The following is a 21,593-nucleotide window of genomic DNA, read 5'->3' as shown; positions in this document are numbered from 1 at the left end:
TGAAGAATACACCTAAGTGAGGTAACCCAGTCTCAAAAGAACACTCATGGAATTCACTCACTGATAAGCGAATATTAGCCTAGAAGCTTGGAATACCCTAGACACAATTCACATATCAAATGATGCCCAAGAAGAAGGAATGAGAGGCCCCTGGTCCTGGAAAGGCTCAGTGCAGCAGTGTAGGGGAATACCAGGACAGGGAAGTGGGAAGGGGTGGATTGGGGAACGGGGAGGGAAGAGGGCTTATGGGACTTTCAGGGAAGGGGGGGGTCCAGGAAAGGGGAAATCATTTGAAATGTAAATAAAGAATATATAGAATAAAAAAATGTTTGTCTAGGCCTAATTGAAGATAAAAATTTTTTTATCTTCAACCTTCTCTCTGTTCCTTTGCTGCGGGAAACATTAAAAAAAAGAGGCCATCCTGTACTATAGCGAGCTACTCTCTGGTCTCTGTTATCTTCCCAGATCTGGTTTGCCAGTCTCAGAGCCACTTTTACCTTTCCAGCCATCTACCCTCTTGCGGCTAGCCATCACAAATCCCCTTAACTCACTAAATCAAAACTTTTTTTTAAATTGTGTATTTCATTTATTTACATTTTTATTGAATATAATCTTCATTTACATTTCAAATGGCAAAACTTTTCCCAGTTCCCCCCTCCCCGAAAACCCCCAACCCCTCCTCCCAACCCCTGCCTCCAAGTATATGCCCCTCTACCGGACCCGTGCCCACTTCCTCCCCCAGCCCCCACCCAATTTCCCTTTGTTGGAGCATCTATTGAGCCTTCACCTGACCAAGGATCACTCCTCCCACTGATGCTCGACAAGACATTCCTCTGCCACATTTTTGGCTGGAACCATGTGTACCCCTTGGTTGGTGGTTTAGCCCCTGGGAGTCCTGGGCCATCTGGGTGGCCCAAATGTTATCCCCTTTCCAGGTTTCCACTCTGGAAACCCTCTATCCCATCCTCCTTTCCCCTGCTTCTATGAGGGTACTCACCCACCCTGCCCACCCACTCCTGCCTCCCCACCATGGCATTCCCCTACTCTGGGGCATGTACCTTTCCCAGGACAAAGGGCCTCCTCCCATTGATGTCCGAAAAGGCCATCCTCTGCTACATATGCAGCTGGAGCCATGGGGACCTCCATGTATACTCTTTGGTTGGTGGTTTAGTCTCTATGGGGTCTGGTTGGTTGATATTATTGTTCTTCCTATGGTTGCAAACCCCTTCAGCTCCTTCAGTCCTTTCTTTAACTCCTCCATTGGAGACCCCATGCTCAGACCAGTTGGCTGCCAGTGTCCCCCTCTGTATTTGTCAGGCTCTGGCAGAGCCTCTCAGGAGACAGCTATATCATGCTCCTGTCAGCAAGCACTTCTTGGCATCAGCAATAGTGTCTGGGTTTGGTGATTGTATGTGGGATGGATCCCCAGGTGGGACAGTCTCTGGATGGCCTTTCCTTCAGTCTCTGCTCCACACTTTGTTTGCGTATTTCCTCCCATGAGTATTTTGTTCCCCCTTCTAAGAAGGGCTGAAGCACCCACACTTGGTCTTCCTTCTTCTTGAACTTCACTTGGTCTATAAATTGTATTTTGGGTATTCCGAGCTTTTAGGCTAATAATCACTTATCAATGAGTGCATACCATGTTTGTTCTTTTGTGACTGAGTTCCCTCACTCAGGATGATATTTTTTAGTTCCATCCATTTGCCTAAGAATTTCATGAATTCATTGTTTTAATAGCTAAGTAGTACTCCATTGTGTAAATATAACACATTTTCTGTATCCCTTCCTTTTTTGAGGGACATCTTGGTTCTTTCCAGCTTCTGGCTATTATAAATAAGGCTGCTGTGAACATAGTGCAGCATGTGTCTTGATTACATGTTGGAGCATCTTTTTAGTATATGCCCAGGAGTGGCATAGTTGGGTCCTTTGGTAGTACTATGTCCAGTTTTCTGAGGAACCACCAGACTGATTTCTAGAGTGGTTGCACCAGCTTACAATCCCACCAACGATGGAGGAGTGTTCCTCTTTCTCCACATCCTTGCCAGCATCTACTGTCACCTGAGTTTTCAAAACTCCTAAAGCTTATAGTTATTAGTCAATTTTATATATCAATAAATTCTCTATTCACAAGATAACCACACAGTTTTAGAACCAGTTGATAATGATACAAGCTGCCCACATAGATTAGACAAGTTAGCCCAATCATTCTATTCTCTTATGATATAATTATAGCTACCTGTAGCTATCTAAAGCCACGTGGAATCTGGATCATCTTTCTCTTCCTCCATCTTCCTTCCTCCTCTCTGTCCTCTATCTCCCATTTCTAAACATCTCGCCCGCCTTCCTTTTCCATTGCCAAATCACAGGCTTCTTGTATTAATATTTATATTAATTGGGGAAAAATTCTTCTACATCCTTTGTGATTGAATCATTACTGAGGCTAGAGAGGTGGATCAGCAGTTAAAAGTACTGACTGTTCTTTCAGAAGACCTGGGTCAGACTGCCAGTACCCATGTAATGATTCACAGTGTCTATAACTCTGGATCCAGAGGATCAGACACCCTTTTCTGGCCTTGTTGGACACCAGGCAAATATGTGGTACACAAACATGTATGTACACAACATACTCATCATACACATAAAAATACAATAAAATATTTGTTATTTTGACTATCTCTGCTAATGAAGTATTTTTTCCACAGGTATTGAATTGAAGCACCTTTGTTTGGAATATATGACCCCGTGGCTGTCAAATCTAGTCCGTTTTTGTAAGCATAATGATGATGCCAAACGACAAAGGGTTACTGCCATCCTTGATAAGCTAATAACAATGACCATAAACGAGAAGCAGATGTACCCTTCTATTCAAGCAAAAATCTGGGGGAGCCTTGGGCAGGTATTGAATTTACACTGACACTTAATTAGTGCCGTTTTGTGCTAGTAATTCTTGGCTCCTGTGTTATACAGAACACACTATTCTGTCCTGTGTCTGAGTATGCAGACACATACTCAGCCTTGTAAATAGCTAATACATCTCAGAGCTCTCTTCCTTGCATAATTGTATAGAGTTTAGCTGTACACACCTGTTATCATTGCAAGTAAATAGTTTTTAAATATGTACTTAGTCCCTATATCCCACAGATCAGTCGCTGCTTCTTTATAATGTTATTGAGAACATCTGCTTGCATTTATAATTGTAGCATAGGCTATGATACAACTTTCCTTAACCTGACAAGAGAGGTTCAAAATAATCACTTAAGGAAGCAGTGCCCTTAACTTAGACAATGTTGTAAATCCTAAGTAAATCCTCTAAATGACTTTAAATGGCTTTGGAGCCAGTTTTCTGACTGAATGATATCATTAAAGTAATTAGATCGGTCTTGTGTTACTTTCTTAGAGCACAGACATAGTGTCTAAGCAGCTGAAGATAGTTGTGTAAAGATGTTTAAACTCTAAATACTGATCTTACTCTGAAGGAGTCAAGTGGCACCCACACTGTCCCTGGATGTTTTACAGGTCTCTAAGTCTAGAACTTTGAAAGTCTGGGGTAAAACAACATGCCCATTACTTGGACTCTTTTGAGTATTTCTTAATTAAAGGCAGTGTGCTCGACAGCAACGTGGCTTTTCTTGTCTCATCAGATCACAGACCTGCTAGATGTCGTGCTTGACAGTTTCATCAAAACCAGTGCGACAGGAGGGTTAGGGTCTATCAAAGCTGAGGTGATGGCAGACACGGCTGTGGCTTTAGCTTCTGGAAATGTGAAATTGGTGTCGAGTAAGGTAACCACTTTTTCTGTACCTCTTGGACTGTGCCATAGTATATCTGTTTATCATCTTGAGAGTGTTTGCCTTATAACTAAGTTTAAACAGATTTGAGTGAGTGAGTGAGTGAGTGTGTGTGTGTGTGTGTGTGTGTGTGTGTGTGTGTAAGAGAGAGAGAGAGAGAGGGAGAGAGAGAGAGAACATGTGTGCATGAATGTTTATGTGCACATATGTCATGGCACACAAGTAGAAGTCAGAGGATAATTTGTAGAGTCAGTTATCTCCTTCCATCAGATGGGTCCCAAGGTATGGGGTTGTACAATATGCACCTTAACCTGCTGAGCCAGCTCATCAACCCTGAATTTATTTTTTAAGATTTGCTTATTTTACTTTTATGTGTATATGTGCCACATGTGTACAGTGTCACAGAAATCAGAAGAGGGTGTCAGAGTCCCTGGAACGGAAGTAGCAGATGGTCGTGAGCTGGCATGTGGGTGCTGGGAACCAAGGTCTCCTGTAAGAGCAGCAGGTGCTTTACCTCTGAGTTATCTCTGCAGCACCCTCAATTTTTTATGTGATAGAATTTTCAGTCGTGTGTTTTTAAAACTTGTTCCTCTTTATAGGTTATTGGAAGGATGTGTAAAATAATTGACAAGACCTGCTTGTCTCCAACTCCAACTTTAGAACAACATCTTATGTGGGACGACATTGCCATTTTAGCCCGCTACATGCTGATGCTGTCCTTCAACAACTCCCTCGATGTGGCAGCTCATCTTCCCTATCTCTTCCACGTTGTCACTTTCTTAGTAGCCACAGGTCCCTTGTCCCTTCGAGCTTCCACACATGGATTGGTCATTAATATCATTCACTCTCTCTGTACTTGCTCACAGCTTCATTTCAGTGGTAAGTTCCCAGAAGGTAATCTTTCTTTACTAGTTCTTTCTCAGCCTTACCTTACCTGACTGCTATAGGATTCTTACTATAACAGTATTGACTCACCAGGCCTATAAGCAGTAATTTGAAATTTTATCAAACAAGAAAATAATAAAAATGATTTGCACACCATAGAAAGCTACAATAAAGGCTTTCTTTGTTGTGTAGATATGTTTAATTATCATATAACCTAAAAGTTTATTATCAGTTGAGATTGTTACAGTACTAGTACTGGTTTATTGTATAGCCACTAATGTAATACATCTAGGAATTTGATTTGTGTGATTTTTGCATGATATTTTTACTTTATTGAATTGAAGAGGAAACATATCACTTTAGAATTAAAATACTGGTATTTTCTTTTTCCTTTACAGAAGAGACCAAGCAAGTTTTGAGGCTCAGTCTAACAGAGTTTTCATTACCCAAATTTTACTTACTGTTTGGCATTAGCAAAGTCAAGTCAGCTGCTGTCATTGCCTTCCGTTCCAGTTACCGGGACCGCTCCTTCTCCCCTGGCTCCTATGAGAGGGAGACTTTTGCTTTGACGTCCCTGGAAACAGTCACTGAAGCTTTGTTGGAGATCATGGAGGTATAGAAGAAACCAAATTAAATTCATATTTAAAATGTGTAATATGAAAGGTGTAGTGGCACAAGAGGGAGGGACAGGTGGATTCTGTGAGTTTGAAACCATCTGAGTCTCTGTAGGGAATTCTAAGCCAGCCAGGGCTACATAGGCTACATAGTAACACCTCATCTGAAAAAAAAAACTCTGTAATATTCAGAAGGAATACTGTTTCATTCTGCTACAGTACACGTTGTCCTTTAGAATGTGTTCATTCTTTAAATTTATCTTACTTTCTGTATATGAATGTTTTGCTTACATGTATGTGTGTATACCACATGTGGGCCTGATGTCTAAGGGTCAGAGAAGAATCCAGAAGAGGACATCAGATTCCCCAGAACCAAAGTTACTATGAACCACTTTGTGGATTCTAGAAACAGATCTCATATCCTTTGCCAGAACCAGTGATCTTAACTGCCGAGCCATGTCTCCAGCCCCTAGAATGTGTTTTTTATAACAGATGTCACTTATAGACATGAGAATATTAAATATTCCTAGAAACATTTATGTACACATATGTATTTAGAGTATCCTGTTTTTCAGGCATGTATGAGAGATATTCCAACGTGCAAGTGGCTGGATCAGTGGACAGAACTGGCTCAGAGGTGCGTCCTCAGCTGAATAGTCACTGGAACTGTGTGTGTGTTGACGAAAGTAGCTACTGAAGCAGCAGCAATCTTGTATTTATAATGTGCATACACACAAAGATTTTCATAAGTTCCTTGGCTCTTTTTATTGCAGATTTGCATTTCAGTACAACCCATCCCTGCAGCCAAGAGCTCTTGTGGTGTTTGGCTGTATTAGCAAACGTGTATCCCATGGGCAGATAAAGCAGATTATCCGAATTCTTAGCAAGGTACTATTCCTCTCTTTCCCAAAGATTTGTTCCAACTTAAAAAATATACTTCTAGTTTTTAAAAACACACTAAAATGTAATAAATGGTATTGGTACTGTAATTAAATATATATTTGTTAAGCATATTCTTTCCTTATTGCAATTCTTTGAAGTGATGAAATCTTACCTAACTTCCTTTAAGTTCAACATGTGGCACATGCCTTTAATCCCAACATTCTAGATACAGAGGCAGGCAGATTTATTTGAAAGAACTTGTCTCAAAAAGAAAAAGAAAATATCTTCTAAAAGGAGTATTTGCCTCTTTTTTAATCAGGTATACTTAATCAGTCTTGAAAGCCATATAGCCTTAATATAAAGCTATAAAATTTATAATTAATATAATAATGCCCTTCTTATTAGAATATAATATAGAAATAGTTTTAAAATAAGTGTAGAGTGTTCACCCTTTTTAGAAATTGTCAAATACCTAAATGTTTCTCAGCTAAATCTGCGATTCATTGCAGGAAGTGGTTTTATTTTAAGGAAAACTAAAACAGAGATTTCTGTTTCCCTAAAAGGCACTTGAAAGTTGTTTAAAAGGACCTGACACTTACAACAGTCAAGTTTTGATAGAATCTACGGTGATAGCACTAACAAAATTACAGCCACTTCTTAATAAGGTAATCATTGGTATTGATTCTGCATGTTCCTTTCTTATACAGAGTTTAGGAAATAGGACAGATTGAAAAGAAGTATAAAGAAGAAATTATAGTCAGCGTGGACCCTCTTGTCACAGAATTAGAAAATAAGGAGGAGTGGCCTAGCCTGGTGGCCCACACCCTTAGCCCATCACACATGAAGAGGCAGATTGATTTCTGTTATTGAGAAGCCAGCCTGGTCAACATAGCAAATCCCAGGACAGCCAGGGATACATAGAAAATACTTGTCTCAAAAGGAAGAGAGGTGGAGTGGAGAAAGGATGGGGAGAGAGGTGGTGTGGAGAGGAAAGGAAAAGGAAGGGTTGATTAGAAAGAGGATGTAATAAACTGTAGGCAAAGTGGAGCCTGTGTCACAAGTCTTAGCAGTTTGAAGTAGAGGAAGAGTAAGTGTAGAGTATCTTTTCTCCTGTGCTTAATTGTTTGTGGTATTTTTTTTCTCTTTGGTACTAGAAGAAAGATAGGTATAAATTCTTTTTTTTAATTTTTTTTATTGATTATTTTATTTATGTACATTTCTTTTTTTTCTTTTTTAAAAATTTCTAAATTCTTTGTTTACATTCCAAAATAGGCATAAATTCTTAATTATTTCCATCTAATAAGAATTAGTTGAGCTGGGTGGTGGTGGTGGTGGGGCAAGCCTTTAATCTCACTACTTGGGAGGCCAAGGCAGGTGATCTTTGTGATTTTGAGGCTAGCCTGATCTACAGAGCAAGTGCAAGGACAGTCACAGATACCTAGAGTTAACCCTGTCTTGGGGGAAGGGGAAGAGTTGAATATCATATATGTATCTGGTAGTGGTTAGAGATACATAATTAGTAAGCAGAGTTCATAAGTGGCCTGTGTCTGGAATGGTATGGATGGTGACACATGGACAAGTAAAGTCAGTAAACTACCAGTGTGTCAGTTAGTGATCACTACTGTAGGGGATGTAAAGCCTGCTCCCCAGGGGAGCCTGTATGCTAGCTTAGGTTGTGGTCGAAGGTATAGTACTTACTAAGCATGCCTCCACCAAGGGAGGGGGAAGGGTAGGAGGGAGGCATGGCGTACCTATGAATAAGAGTTTATACTTGCAAGAGTGATAAGAAACTGAAAAGCTGGTGTCTGACTAGAACTAGAAATAAGTAGGACATTGGGGTGGTAAATAGACCGTCCTAATAGAGAGTTGATAGAGAAAAATGTAAAGATTGAGTAGAATTAGTCTAGCATTCAACACTCTTCAGGAAGGAGTTTGGAAATGATCATTTTCTAGGTGACAATATGATAAAAAAAAAACAGGACACAGGTGACCCAGAGAAGGGAGAAAGTGCCTGCAAAAGGACAGTTAGCCTGGACACTGTCTGCAGTGTAACCAGGAAATGGCAGGTGTCAGTCTACTGTAAAGAGCTGGCGAACTCTGGGCTCTGGACCTGGCATCTAGCACTGGGGGAGTCCAGAGGAAGCTTGGGCTCTCAGGCTAGCTCATGGTAGTTGTCATCAGATACATGGGGCAGGCCAAGTGATTATCTGTCCAGGTTTCTCGAAGGGGAGGAAGTGCATTCACTTGGTAGGCAGCCTGCTCCGGTTTATGCTACAGTATCATGGAAGACAGTATGTCTTGGTTCACCTCGCTCACCAGAACATGTCTCCTTATCCAGGATTCACCACTGCACAAAGCCCTCTTTTGGGTTGCCGTGGCTGTACTGCAGCTAGACGAAGTCAACTTGTATTCAGCCGGCACTGCACTTCTGGAACAAAACCTGCACACCTTGGATAGTCTCCGGATATTCAATGACAAGGTGGGTAAGCTGTCCTCTGTGGCCACATTCCTCACAGTGACTCCTCTCTTCCTTGTCTTCTATAACTCTCTAGAAGTCAAAAGAAGTCCATAATCTAGATATTACTATAGTGTGTATTATTGTGAGTATATGCCTTAGCAGCTCTCTAAAAACTGTTTAATCCATAGTTCCTATATAAAAATAGCCAAGAACAGTGTGCCCTACCATCAGTGATTAGAATAGTAATAAGTAGGGCTGGAAAGATGACCTAGCAGTTGAGAGCACTGACTGATTTTCACAGTACCCACTTGGCAGCTTACAACTATCTCTAACTCCAGTCCCAGGAATCATGTGCCCTCTCTGGCCTCCTTGGACACTGCACATATGTCACATATGTGATGCACAAGCACACATGGAAGCAAAACACCCATGCACATAAAATAATACTAAAGAGGAATGATAGCTACCACGCCAGACCCTGTGCACTCATTACCAGTATCATTCTTTAGTAGCATTCTTCATCCTTGCTTATTTTTATTTATAACATATGTATGTGACTATTTTTTTCAGTTATTCAATAAGAAAACTTATTTTTATTCAGTGTGTACTTGAAGAAAAATCTGTACAATTAGTACTAGATAAGGAAGTTGGAAACTCTACAGACAGCATTTGCCGAGTCTCACTTTAGGTACCTTTAGCAGCTCCTTTCACATTGATCAACGTAGGTAGGGGTTGGACTTTGGTCCAGAGTGCAGAGGATAAAATAGCACAGCACAGAACTGGGCTAGTGATAGGGTTTAGCAAGCAGAGGCACTTACCACCCAGCCTGACGACCTAAGTTCAGTTCCCAGGCCTCACACAGTAGAGGCACATATGTGCTAAGTAAATGAAAACTTATCTCAAAGCCAATGCAAAAATATGTTCCTTTTGTTTTGGAGAAAAACAGAAACCTCTTAAGAGAAAAGAGAATGTTCTTTTGAAGAAAATGTGTGTGCACATGTGCACGCATTCGAAATTATCTTGAAATGAACTGAGCTATGTGGAAACAGAACATAGCCTAAGTGTGAAGATAACCTGGTTTAAAATATTCATTTGTTTGTGGTATAGAATGTTTCACTGCATGTATAGCATACGTGTATCACATGTATGCCTGCTGCCCCTGAGGTTAGAAGAAGGGGTCAGATCATCTGGAACTGGAGTTAAGGTGATTGTGAACTGCCTACAGGAGTTCTGGGAAGTATTACAGGTCCTCTGTAAGAGCAGCAAGCGCTCTTAACTACTGTGTCATCTCTCCAGCCTCTAAAGTACTTGCTTACTGTATATAATGTGATATAGACCCAAAACAGCTGGAAATCTAGGAAATGTGAAACGAAAATAGGTAGAAGATACCTTGAAGTTTATCAATCAGGCCTTTGTTCACAAAATGGAAAGGAGTAGAGAAGCTACTGGAGTATGTGTGGTTCTGAGCTAGCCCCTTCTCTACTAACCTGCTCTGCTCTGGAGTTGACCGAGATAGTGGTAGTTGCAAGTGATGGCTAACTATTGGCTATTTGTATGTGAAGAATATTTGCAAATATCTGAAGAGCATTTTCTTTCTTTCCTTTACATCAGAGTTAATAAAGCTTATTAAAATCCACAGACTAAGGGCCGGAGAGATGGCTTAGTGGTTAAGAGCACTGACTCTTCTGGAGGTCCTGAGTTCAAATCCCAGAAATCATATGGTGGCTCGCAACCTTCCATAAAGAGCTCTGAAGTCCTCTTCTGGTGTGTCTGAAGACAGCTGCAGTGTACACATATAATAAATAAATCTTAAAAAAATATAGCAGACTATTCTCTGGGAGAGTAGAGTTAGAGCAATAGTGCTTGCCTTTAGGTCCTACTCCTCGAGAGTCTGAAGCAGAGGCAAGATAGTATGGAGTTCCTATAGGAGTTGGAAATCAGAAGACAAATGTAGCTGTGCATTTGGTTAGTTTTTGTAATCTTAGCATTTGAGAGGTGTAGAAAGAATCAGGAGTTAGCCAGCCTTTGCTACATAGCAGGTTCATATAACTCAGTGGTAAGAGTACTTGCCTAGCATGCATTAGGCTGTGGGTTCAATCCCCAGGACCCCCTGACCCCAACACACGCACACACACACTCACACACACACCCTATGTCATAAATTAAAGTAATTCATTATTCGCTATCTTATTTATCTTTTTTACTGTCTCACACCAGTTAATTTATAGTAGCTTAAATGTTCTTATAGAGGTGTCTGTTATCTAAAAAGAACTTCTTTGAAACTGAAAGAATTACTTAGCATGTGAGAGCTATTCAACACGAGTAAAAAAGTGAGTTTTTAAGCAGGAGCCAAGAATATAAAGTTGACTTGGGGTTCTAGTATTAGAAAATGAAAAGGGAAATTTCTGTGTGAACTCCACCAACTGTCTGTCTCCTGGTTGTTTTTAATAGAGTCCGGAAGAAGTGTTTATGGCAATCCGGAATCCTCTTGAATGGCACTGCAAGCAAATGGATCACTTTGTCGGACTCAATTTCAACTCTAATTTTAACTTTGCACTAGTTGGACACCTCTTAAAAGGTAAAGAGGCTTTTTGTTAGAATGTTTCCTGAAATTGTATCTAGAAGCCAAAAGTAACTAAGAAGAATTGATTACTTGAGATAAATTGCTGTAATCTAGCATATATGTTTTTCTTTAAAATGAAAACCGTATCTCTATAAGTTGTTTCAATTAGTATTTAACTAGAACCTAATTTACATATTAGACCTTAAAAGAACAAAGTAGTTAATAGTAAAATTCCCCCAAGACTTAATTGCTGTGTTACTGGTTACTAGAACACTGCACATGATGTTATTTCAGTGTGCATATTGCAAATGTTACTGTACAAATTTAATCAAGAAGGCTTAGGGATGAGCTCAGTCAAAAAACACTTGGGTTCAATTTCCAGCATTGCCAAGGAATAAAAGAGATTTTCAATTTGGAGCACTGCTGTTCAGGTATGACACCCTTTGACTTGATTCTAGTCTATTTTCAATCAGTCCTCTTACTGTATACCTTAGAGTCCTGCCGTTCTGGAGCCTCTCTTCCAGTTTCCATTGCTGTTTCTGTAGCTAACCATCTCCAACTAGACTAGAGCTAATGTGCTTCTTCCTAGCTTTAGCTGCTCATTGCTAACCTCATAGCCTCAGAGTCATGCTTTATAAAGATGCATAAAATAAATAAATAAATAATGTTAATCAGGAGGCAGATATGTCTGTCAGTTCAAGGCCATCCTAGTCCTTAGCTTTTGAGATAGTGAAACACTATCCCAAAAATCATGAAAACAAAATAAGGAAGCAAATACAAAAGAAAAAATAATTTTTAAAGATGTATTTACTTTTATTTTATGTGTACAAGTGATTTGCCTGTGTGTATGTATGTGTAGCACCTGTGTACTTGTTACCTGAAATGGCTAGAAGACATAAAAGATCCCCTGGAACCATAGGTATAGGCAGTTGTAAACCCCTCTGTGGGAACCAAACCCTGGTCCTTAACTTCTGAGTCATTGCTGTAGCCACAAAAGAGAAACACTTTTTAAATATTAGCTATCTTACTTCAAATGAAATCCCAAGGGGAACTCTAATGTGCAGTTTTGTTTGTATTTTTTCCTAACCTCTATGCTTTTTTTAGGAAATGGAAAATCAAGAATGCATTTTCTTTCCTAATGTCTTCTCTTTAGGGTTTCGGGGACACTCTCTTCTACATATTTTGGAGTACTTAATCTTACGTATAATTAACTTCACATTTTTATGGTTTACCCTCACAAATGGTTATTCTTGAATAGCAGGAATTTTCCTTTTCTTGTAGAGTTACTTGTCACAGCGTAAGAATTTAAACATTTGTTCATGGACTAATTAACTGGTTTTTTTGTTGTTGTTGTTTTCTTTTTATAGGGTACAGGCATCCTTCACCTGCCATTGTTGCAAGAACAGTCAGAATTTTGCATACACTACTAACTCTCGTTAACAAACATAGAAATTGTGACAAATTTGAGGTGAATACACAGAGTGTGGCTTACTTAGCAGGTAAACGCACAAAATTGACTAAATCAGCCTGACTCTACCATTGTCCTAGAATCACCAAATAATTCCCTTGCCTACTATGGGCCTTTGCACAGCTAGGCTTTAGTCCAGTGGAACATTCACACTTCAGTCCTTTGGTATTTGAAGTTGTAAAGGTTTTGCCAAAATAGTCTTCATTATAAAAGAATTTGCACTGGAATCTGAAATATGGTAAAATCTAATTGCCTCAGCCTATCACAGCAGGCTGCCTCTATGTAAATTTTACAAGCATCACTAGTTATATCCTCTCAAAATGGACATGAGGCTTCAAACCAATCTATTGCTGTCTCCACTCCAGTCTCCTACAGGGATTCTGCCTTTTCAGTATTAATTCTTTGTGCTGTTTGACCTGGAGTGCCTGTCCAGTCCCCACTATTTTTTTTAAAAGATTTATTTATTTTAATTATATTAGTACACTGTAGCTGTCTTCAGACACAGCGGAAGAGAGCATCAGATCCCATTACAGACAGTTGTGAGCCATCATGTGGTTGCTGGGAATTGAACTCAGGACCTCTGGAAGAGCAGTCAGTGATCTGAACCATGAGCCATCTCTCCAGCCCCCAGATCCCACTATTCTACTAAAGTGCTTTTGTGTGTCTTCTCTGACATTTCTCTACTGTATTCTACTCACAGAATGCAATTTGAGGTGTGGCTTGATGGAAGATACTCATTCTCACTTCAGCAAATTTCTGTTTGTGACAGCTTGTTTTGTTTGAAGCCTGCAACTTTGAACAATTTAACATCCCAAAATATTTTATCAGTGCATTTCAGATGTATGCCCTGACTACTTTTTGTGATTATTAAAAGCAGATATGCAATCAAGTGCTTGAGAAATAAGGTGTTTATCAAATTGCTTTGTTTCATGTTTATGCAGTCTTCCAAAGCAGTCTATAAATTCTTGAGGATAAGTCTATCCTGCATGTTCATACACTTCATCCTCACACTCTCCAGGCCTTTTGATGCACACGTAAAATAGTACATAGTAATAGTAATAGCCTCTTAAGTTTGGAAAAAATGAAGCCTGTTTTATCAGCTTTTCCTCTTCCTGTTAGCTCTACTCACAGTGTCCGAAGAGGTTCGAAGTCGCTGTAGCCTAAAGCATAGGAAGTCCCTTCTTCTTACTGATATTTCAGTGGAAAGTGTTCCTATGGATACATATCCCATTCATCACGGTGACCCCAGCTATAGGTAAGTGGACACGATCTCATAATTACATAGCTGTAGTCAGGCTTTAGTTCCATGTGATGGAGACCAGCAGCAGAGGACTATAGAAGGGGGCAGAATGGCAGCTCCAGTTGGTCTAGCAAGTGGAGCTATCAAAGTTTGCTCTATAGGTGCATGGTATTTTATATAGGCAGTATTAAAGTTATTCTAGTCTGCTCTGATATTATCATTAGTTTACCTCTTTAAACACAAAACACTTGATTAAGGAAGAAAGATGATCTTGAAGTTGGTTGCAGAGAAGGACCTGAGGAAAAACCTAACAAGAAATATAAGCACTGTTGCATTCCTGACAATAAGAAGAGTGGGCAGATGGGCCGGCTGAGTGGGTAAAAGCACTTGTATTCTTGCAGAGTTCTAGGGTTCTCTCAGTTCCTGGCATCCACATGATTGCTCATAGCTTAAGTTCCAGAGGATCTGACATTCTCTTTGAACTACCTTGGACAACAGACACATTGCACACTTACATCCATGCAGGCAAGACCCTCACACACATAGAGTAAATAAATACTTTAAGAAACAACAACGAAAGGTGATATAGATTGGTAAAAACATTTACATTAACTGTTTATTAATGCCATTAACATTTAAAACCTTTCTGTAGTGTAGTTTTATTGTTACTGCTTTGAAACAAACTCTATGTGTCTCTGGCTGGTCTGGAACTCACTGTGTAAAGTAGGCAGATCTTGAACTCAGATCTGCCCCCACCAAGTGTTAGGATTAAAGGCATTCACCACCATGCCCAGCTCCTGGGCATGTGTAGTGCCCAGGGCTCCTGTAGTGTAGATTCCTATGAGAGAATCATAAAGCTTTAACTACTGTTACATATGGCTTTATGTAGGGGTTTTTTCCCCAAATATAACATGAAGTTACATAAAAAATCCATCTTTGTTGTGTTAATCTATAATGTGAATTAAACAAACATCTTTAAGGTTTGATACAATGTTGAATGTAGGAAAGTAATCTTTGAGATATTATGTCATTAAACTTACTAATATCTTGTTTTTTTATAGTAAAAAGACTCCTCCCCAAGGACTTGACCAAGACTGCAACAATGTATGCAGGTTTACCTGATAAACACAGTGCTCAGAAACCTTACTCTTCAGCCATTCCCATAAGTTTAGCTCTTTGTCCCTTATTTTGATAATGGAAAGGAAAAAGTAACATAGTTGCCCATATTCAGGAAAGCTTAATTCTCAAATTTAATTTTATCAGTTTTTAAATAATTCAGTAATACAGTTGCCTATTTAGACTTATTTTCCCTGATTGTAAAATTCAGTGCAATAAGTTCAAAAGATCTATTACTCAGCATCAGTTAATGACAGTGTATTTATTCTGTATTTGGAAAGTACTAAGATAATGGATGTTAAGTGTTCTCACCACAATAAATGACAAATATGTAGGGTAATATATGTCATATATTAGCATATTTAGGCACTTTAAAAACATGTTGTTCAGTAAAAATACACAATTTTTTCTTGTCAAATTAAAAGTTTGGGGCCCTAAGTGGTAGCAAATGCCTGTTGTGTGAACACTTACAAGATGGAAACAGGAGGCTCAGGAATTCAAGGTCATCCTTAACTATCTATCGAGTTTGAGGCCAGCCTCAGCTATCTAAGACCCCGTTTCAAAGACAAACAAAATAGGACCTAGGGGTGTGGCTTACTTGATAGAGGATTTTTTTTCTGGTATGCAGAAGGTCCTGAGCTCAGTCCCAGTGCTGCAGAAATCTGACTGACTGTGGTGTGCATACCTGCTTGTCTTCTGACTGTGGCATGCACACCTGTCTTCTTGGCACCCGGGAAGTAGAAGCAGGAACATCAGTTGTTCAGTGTCATTCTTGGCGTCATAGCAAGTTTGAGGCCAGCTTGGGCTCAATCAATAAATATATAAACCATTCTGGGCTTCACCAGTTTAGAGTTAGAATACTAGCCATGCATGTGTGGAGTTCTGAATTCAGTCCCTGTACTGCAAAAAAGAAAAAAGTTAAAAAATTATGCAGTATAGCTCTTCCTGTTTAACTTCCCGGGGATACATTAAGAGCCAGCTATATAATAGTATATATGTGTATTGCTAGCATTCAGGAAACTAAGGCATGAGGACTGGAAATTCAAAACCAACTTGGAATACATAGCAAGTTCTGGGCCAGCCTGGGCAACTTAATGGGAACTTATCTTAAAAAAAAGGAGAAAAAAAAAAGGAAGAAAAGGAAAAGTTTGTGTCCTATAGCACTTTAAAGTGCTTTTTTTTTTTTTTTTCCAATTAATTGGTTGCCATTGTTAGGAAATAAGACAGCTATTAGGAATGAGTGAACAGTGGTTATATTTATTATCTTCTTGTTAATTAAGTCTTCTAAATTGTTTAAATTTTTCAGGACACTAAAGGAGAACCAACCATGGTCCTCTCCCAAAGGTTCAGAAGGATACCTTCAGGCCGCCTACCCGGCTGTAGGCCAAACCAGTCCCCGAGCCCGGAAATCCATGAGCTTGGACATGGGACAGCCTTCTCAGGCCAACACAAAAAAATTGCTTGGTTAGTTTATCTTTAATTTATATAAATTTTTACATTATTGTTACTGTGGAAAATGGTTAGTTACTTTCCCTCCTGGAAAATTATTTGAAACTGTTTTAGATTGCTAGCATTTACTGTTTTGGTGTAACAAAATCTTATGTGCCTTTTTAATTTAACTTACTTTATGTGTATGAGTGTTTTGCCTGCAGCTGTGTACCACATGTGTACCTGCTGCCCATGGCTGCCAGAGGGCATTCTATCCCTCGGAACTGAAGTTACAGATGTTTGTGAGCTTCCTATGCTTGCTGGGAACTGACGCTGGATTTTTTGGAAGAGCAGCACGTGTTCTTACCACTGAGCATCTCTCCAGCCCTTGTGTGGCTTTTCTAAGGGTGTTTGATTTTCATAGATAAGTTTGGCTCAGCCATATCTTCAGACAGAGAAATGAGAATGAGACTTTGGAATGGCTTTGAGTTTGATTTGGTTTTTATTTCTATGGTTTTTTTTTAAACTTTTTTTTAAAGATTTATTTATTATTAAATGTAAATACACTGTAGCTGTCTTCAGTCACACCAGAATAGGGCCTCAGATCTCTTTTTCAAATGGTTGTGAGCCACCATGTAGTTGGTGGGATTTGAACTCAGGACCTTTGGAAGGGCAGTCAGTGTTCTTAACTGCTGAGCCATCTCTCCAGCCCCTATTTCTATGTTTTTAATGTCTATTTTCAAGTACTGTGGCTTTTGATTTGGGGGCCATAGATGGTAGTGATCAGTCATTAGCTATCTAGAAGAAAGGAAGCACTGTCCTAGAGGGCTGAAATGCTGATGTTCCCTAAGGAACCATTGGAAATTAGAATGTATCACCGAGATCTGGAACCACATAATCTTTGAAACAACAAAAACATAAGGTATTTTTTAAATCACTATAAGACAATATTTCTTTTAGAAATTCTTATCTGTGTGTGTGCATGCAGACAGGTGGAGATTGGAGGCCAGCCTTGGGCTGCCCATTCTGTCTCCACCTTTATGTGAGTTCTGGGCATTGGATTCAGGTTGTCAGGCCACAAGTGCTTTTACCTACTGAGCCATCTTGTTGGCCCAAGATAATGGTTCCCCACAGTTCCCATTGCTCAGTTCTATCAACAGTCCTGTGGGAAATGCTTGTACAGTGCTAAGCCTTTCGTGTCCAGGAACTGATAGTGAGTTCCTGATAGAGGACGTTCACTGGCCCACAGAGCAAGTGTGAGGCAATGCTTGCTTGCTTGCCCTTCTATTGGCTGCTGCTTTGATCGTTACTCAGACCTATTGGTGTGTCCAACCTGTGATAAATAACATGAGCGTGGACTTAGGTTACCCGCACAAACATACTTAGTATCTTGAGATAGTATTATGAAAATGTTTGCTCATAAGGAAATTAGTGAGCAGACAACACAGTGTAACACAAATAACCTTCCAGTAAATGTTGAAAGAATAAATAACAAACAGTCATTGTTACAGTTCAGTTCAATCTGTCATCTCCTTCTGTTTGAGTTCTCTTCTGTTAATCCTATGTCATCAGTAATTCCCAGGAGTCTCCTGGTTACTTTGTGTTTTGCAATTATGGATTTTCATACCAAAGAAGTTGTAAGTAAAAAACTAACCTCAGAGAAAATGCAATATCGAATTCCTTCAGACTGTGTTCTAAGTAGAAAAAATAGGGTCTCTGCCCTTTAGAGAAGGGTTTATCCTTGGTGGTTATGCTGGTGACAACAGTGTATGGCAGGCGGCACTAACACAGTAATGCTTAACATTACTGAGGCTCTTAGGAAATTCAGAGGTACTATTTGAGCTAGATCTTAAAGATTTAGTCCATGCTAGCCAAGTAGGCACAGGGTAAGGAAAGGCATGCAGGAGAGGAAGCATAGTGATGTAAGAGTGGGAGCACTCGCTCGGCAGTGGGGCAGTGGGGCAGGTGCACAAGGAGGCTAGAGGAGTGAGGCACAGCTGCTCAAGCGCTGGCAGCCTTAGTCCCAGCCCCTGCACTGGAGGCAGAGGCAGGCACATCTCTACAAAGGCAGCCTGCTCTATGCAGTGAGTGCCAGAATAGCCAGGAGTACATGGAGAGATCCTGTCTCAAAACAACAACAAAGACTACTGTGATAAGAGACGTACTATATCATATATCCAACAGAGATCTTCATTAAGGAAGGAACAAGATGCAGTTTATATATGTACACACACACATACATACATACATACACACACACACACACACACACACACATTTGGCACATTTTCCTGAAAGCTGTGTAGAGAAAAGTCTTTTTCAAGGGGACCATTTACGAGATTGATTTAGCAGTCTTAAGAGGAAAACCCAGAGCCAGCACGCACTAAGGCAGGAGCTCTATGTGAGGTCTATTTCAAAAGGAGAGTGACCAGGAAAGAGTGATGGACGGTGTGGTAAGAGAGAAGACTGTAAAAGATGTTAGGTTTCTTAACTTCAAAAACTGTCAGTTAGGTGTGACTGCTGCCGATCATCCTCATGAGATAAAGGCAAGTTAGAGGCCAGCCCTGGCTAAATAGTGGATCCCATTGGTAACTAAAATAAAAGAAAAATTAATTAAATAGCACTTCCCTGGCTGAGCTGAAACTATTGCTTTCTGTTACTAACTATATATGTAGAGGAAAACAAGCCAGTGTGTTGAAGAGGCAGCTGCATTCTGTGTGGACTGCGAGACTTGTCACAACAACCAAGTAAAGGAAGCAATCTCGGTGCCCATCCCATAATGAATAGATAAAGAAAGCATAGTTTTATATATCTACAAATAGTAGCCATAAAAATGAAATCCTGTAATTGGTGACAGTGTAGATAAAATTAGAAATTATTGTGTTAAATAAGCCAAGCACAAAGCCAAACGTTACCCGATGCCACTATAATGTGAAAGAGAAAATATGGCTCTCCTGAGTGTCAAGGACAGAATAATGTCTTAGTGTTTCCATTTCTGTTAAGAAACTCCACGCCAAGGCAAATCTTATAAAGGAAAACACTTAATGTGGGCTGGCTTACAGATTCTGAGGTTCAGTCCAGTATCATCAAGGCAGGAAGCATGGCAGCATCAAGGCAGGCATAGCACAGTGCAGAAGAAGGGTCTATGCCTTGTTCTGAAGGCAAACAGGAGAAGACTGACCTCCAGGCAGCTAGTAGGAAGGTCTCAAAGCCCACCCCCACAATGACATACTTCCTCCATCAAGGCCACACCTATTCCAACAAAATCACACCCATTAAGAGTGGGGCAAAGCATATTCAGACTACCACAGATGGTCACCAAAGATGGTGGGCACCAGGAGCAGGAGGGCTGCCATGCTCTTGCACTTAGCGTGACTGTGGGGAGCAACAGTGCACACCTACACCTTTCAAAGCTAGAAGGAGAGTTTTGAGTATGTCCATCTAAAAGAACCTATCAATGAACTGTGTATGATGGGGCATGCCCAGAGGCAGGAGGATCTCTGTGAGTTCAAAGATACCCAAAGCTACAGAATGAGAAACTCTGTCTCAAAAACCAGACAAACAAACTGATAAATATTGGAAGAGTTAGATAATGGAGCTGTAGGAAGAGAAGGAGATGACAAAGTACAAGAAAAGGGCTGGTAGGACAAGATCGGTAGATGTAGCCTACCTCCAGGCACTAGAGGAGGCACTAGGAGGGTTCAGGAAACTGGGATTTCAGCCTGGTCAGGACAGTATCCTTAGCAGTGTCACTGCAGGCAACTCGTAGCCACTTGTGGTTTCTTCCATTTGCATGAAAGGAAACGATTCCTCTGGCCTTTATATTTGTGATTTGTGATTATTCATTAGTCTTGGTACATGAGTGCAACAGAACTCTGTACTGTCAAATATCACTTATCAGATCTTGTAATATTGGCTTCAATTCTGCCTTTAAGAATTAATTTATGGGGGCTGGAGAGATGGCTCAGCGGTTAAGAGCACTGAGCTCTTCCGGAGGTCCTGAGTTCAAATCCCAGCAACCACATGATGGCTCACAACCATCTGAGATGGGATCTTATGCCCTCTTCTGGTGTGTCTGAAGACAGCTACAGTGTACTTACAAATAATAAATAAATAAATCTTTTTTAAAAAAAAAAAAAAGAATTCATTTAAGATACACATTTCAGACTTTTCCCTTTTCCCATGTGTGTGCTTCTGAGCATTAAACCAGAGCGTAAGAACTCCACAGGAAGACCAACAGAGTCAACCTCTTGGTCCCTTCAGGCTCTCAGAGTCTGAACCACTAACCAAAGAGCATACAGGGGCTGGACCTAGGCCTCCCCTGTAGCAGATGTGCAGTTTGGTCTTCATCTGGGTCCCAAACAATTGGCTGGGGGGTGGGGAGAGGAGGCTATTCCCAACAGCTGTTGCCTGTACACTGGATGTATTCTGCTAGCTGGGCTACCTTGTCTGGCCTAGTGGGAAAGGAAGTACCTAGCCACACAGACTTGGAGGGCCAGGGTGGGAGTTACCCAGGGGGTCCTTACCTGCTCAGAGGAGAAGGGGAGGTGGGGGAGGGAAGGGAAAGGATCTCGGGAGGGGGCCATCCCACTGGAGGAGGTCCGTGAGTGGGGTGTGAAGTAAGTAAGTAAGAAAACTAAAATTAAAGCAAAAACAAACAAACAAAAACAGGGAACTTAGCTCACTAGCAAGTTCTCCACCACCAAGCAACATTCTCAGCCCCAGATTGTTTTTAGAACTGCTACAAGAAGAGACATTCTCTGAGTGTAATGAGCAAAAGTAGATAAATTCTGAATAATCGCTTATAAATACTTCTACTTAAATGATAGCAAAGACATTTACATACCAATATGAATGATTGGGTGCACCCTCAATCAAGGCCGAGTATGAGGCAGGGCTACTTGTTGTGCTTTTGAAGTGTTTCCTTGTGGGTCTGATTTTAGTATTTCTGGGCATGCATATCTTTACAAATTAAAGCCCACACTTTAATTTTGACCTGTATTTGGAGATAGCTCATCTGTGTTAGTGACTATTTCTTGATAACCAACTTGATTCCTTACAGTGGCCATTGACATTTTTCTGTGCTTTGCACTGATCAAAATCTAATCCTTGTATTTGTTATGGATACTTGTTCTTCTTGAAGGAGTCTAG

The 21,593-nt window shown here is 40.3% G+C and overlaps 1 protein-coding gene across 2 annotated transcripts in view; it reads left to right on the top strand.

Moving 5' to 3' along the window:
• Window positions 1-21,593, top strand: part of Nf1 (neurofibromin 1) — a 256,323-nt gene that overhangs the window by 218,252 nt on the left and 16,478 nt on the right. For both annotated transcript variants that reach the window (XM_052196154.1, XM_052196153.1), the window contains 12 exons: window positions 2,703-2,896; window positions 3,642-3,782; window positions 4,388-4,667; window positions 5,072-5,286; window positions 5,863-5,924; window positions 6,061-6,175; window positions 6,733-6,834; window positions 8,508-8,648; window positions 11,079-11,205; window positions 12,558-12,689; window positions 13,778-13,913; window positions 16,321-16,478. In XM_052196154.1, coding sequence (XP_052052114.1) covers window positions 2,703-2,896; window positions 3,642-3,782; window positions 4,388-4,667; window positions 5,072-5,286; window positions 5,863-5,924; window positions 6,061-6,175; window positions 6,733-6,834; window positions 8,508-8,648; window positions 11,079-11,205; window positions 12,558-12,689; window positions 13,778-13,913; window positions 16,321-16,478 — 1,803 coding nt within the window. The remainder of the gene's footprint in view (window positions 1-2,702; window positions 2,897-3,641; window positions 3,783-4,387; window positions 4,668-5,071; window positions 5,287-5,862; window positions 5,925-6,060; window positions 6,176-6,732; window positions 6,835-8,507; window positions 8,649-11,078; window positions 11,206-12,557; window positions 12,690-13,777; window positions 13,914-16,320; window positions 16,479-21,593) is intronic.

Source organism: Apodemus sylvaticus, chromosome 10 (genome assembly GCF_947179515.1).
Source record: "Apodemus sylvaticus chromosome 10, mApoSyl1.1, whole genome shotgun sequence".
In the NCBI taxonomy this organism is placed as follows: Eukaryota; Metazoa; Chordata; class Mammalia; order Rodentia; family Muridae; genus Apodemus; species Apodemus sylvaticus.
The sequence above is the reverse complement of the archived record's forward strand: the minus strand, read 5'-3'. Positions and strand labels throughout refer to the sequence as shown.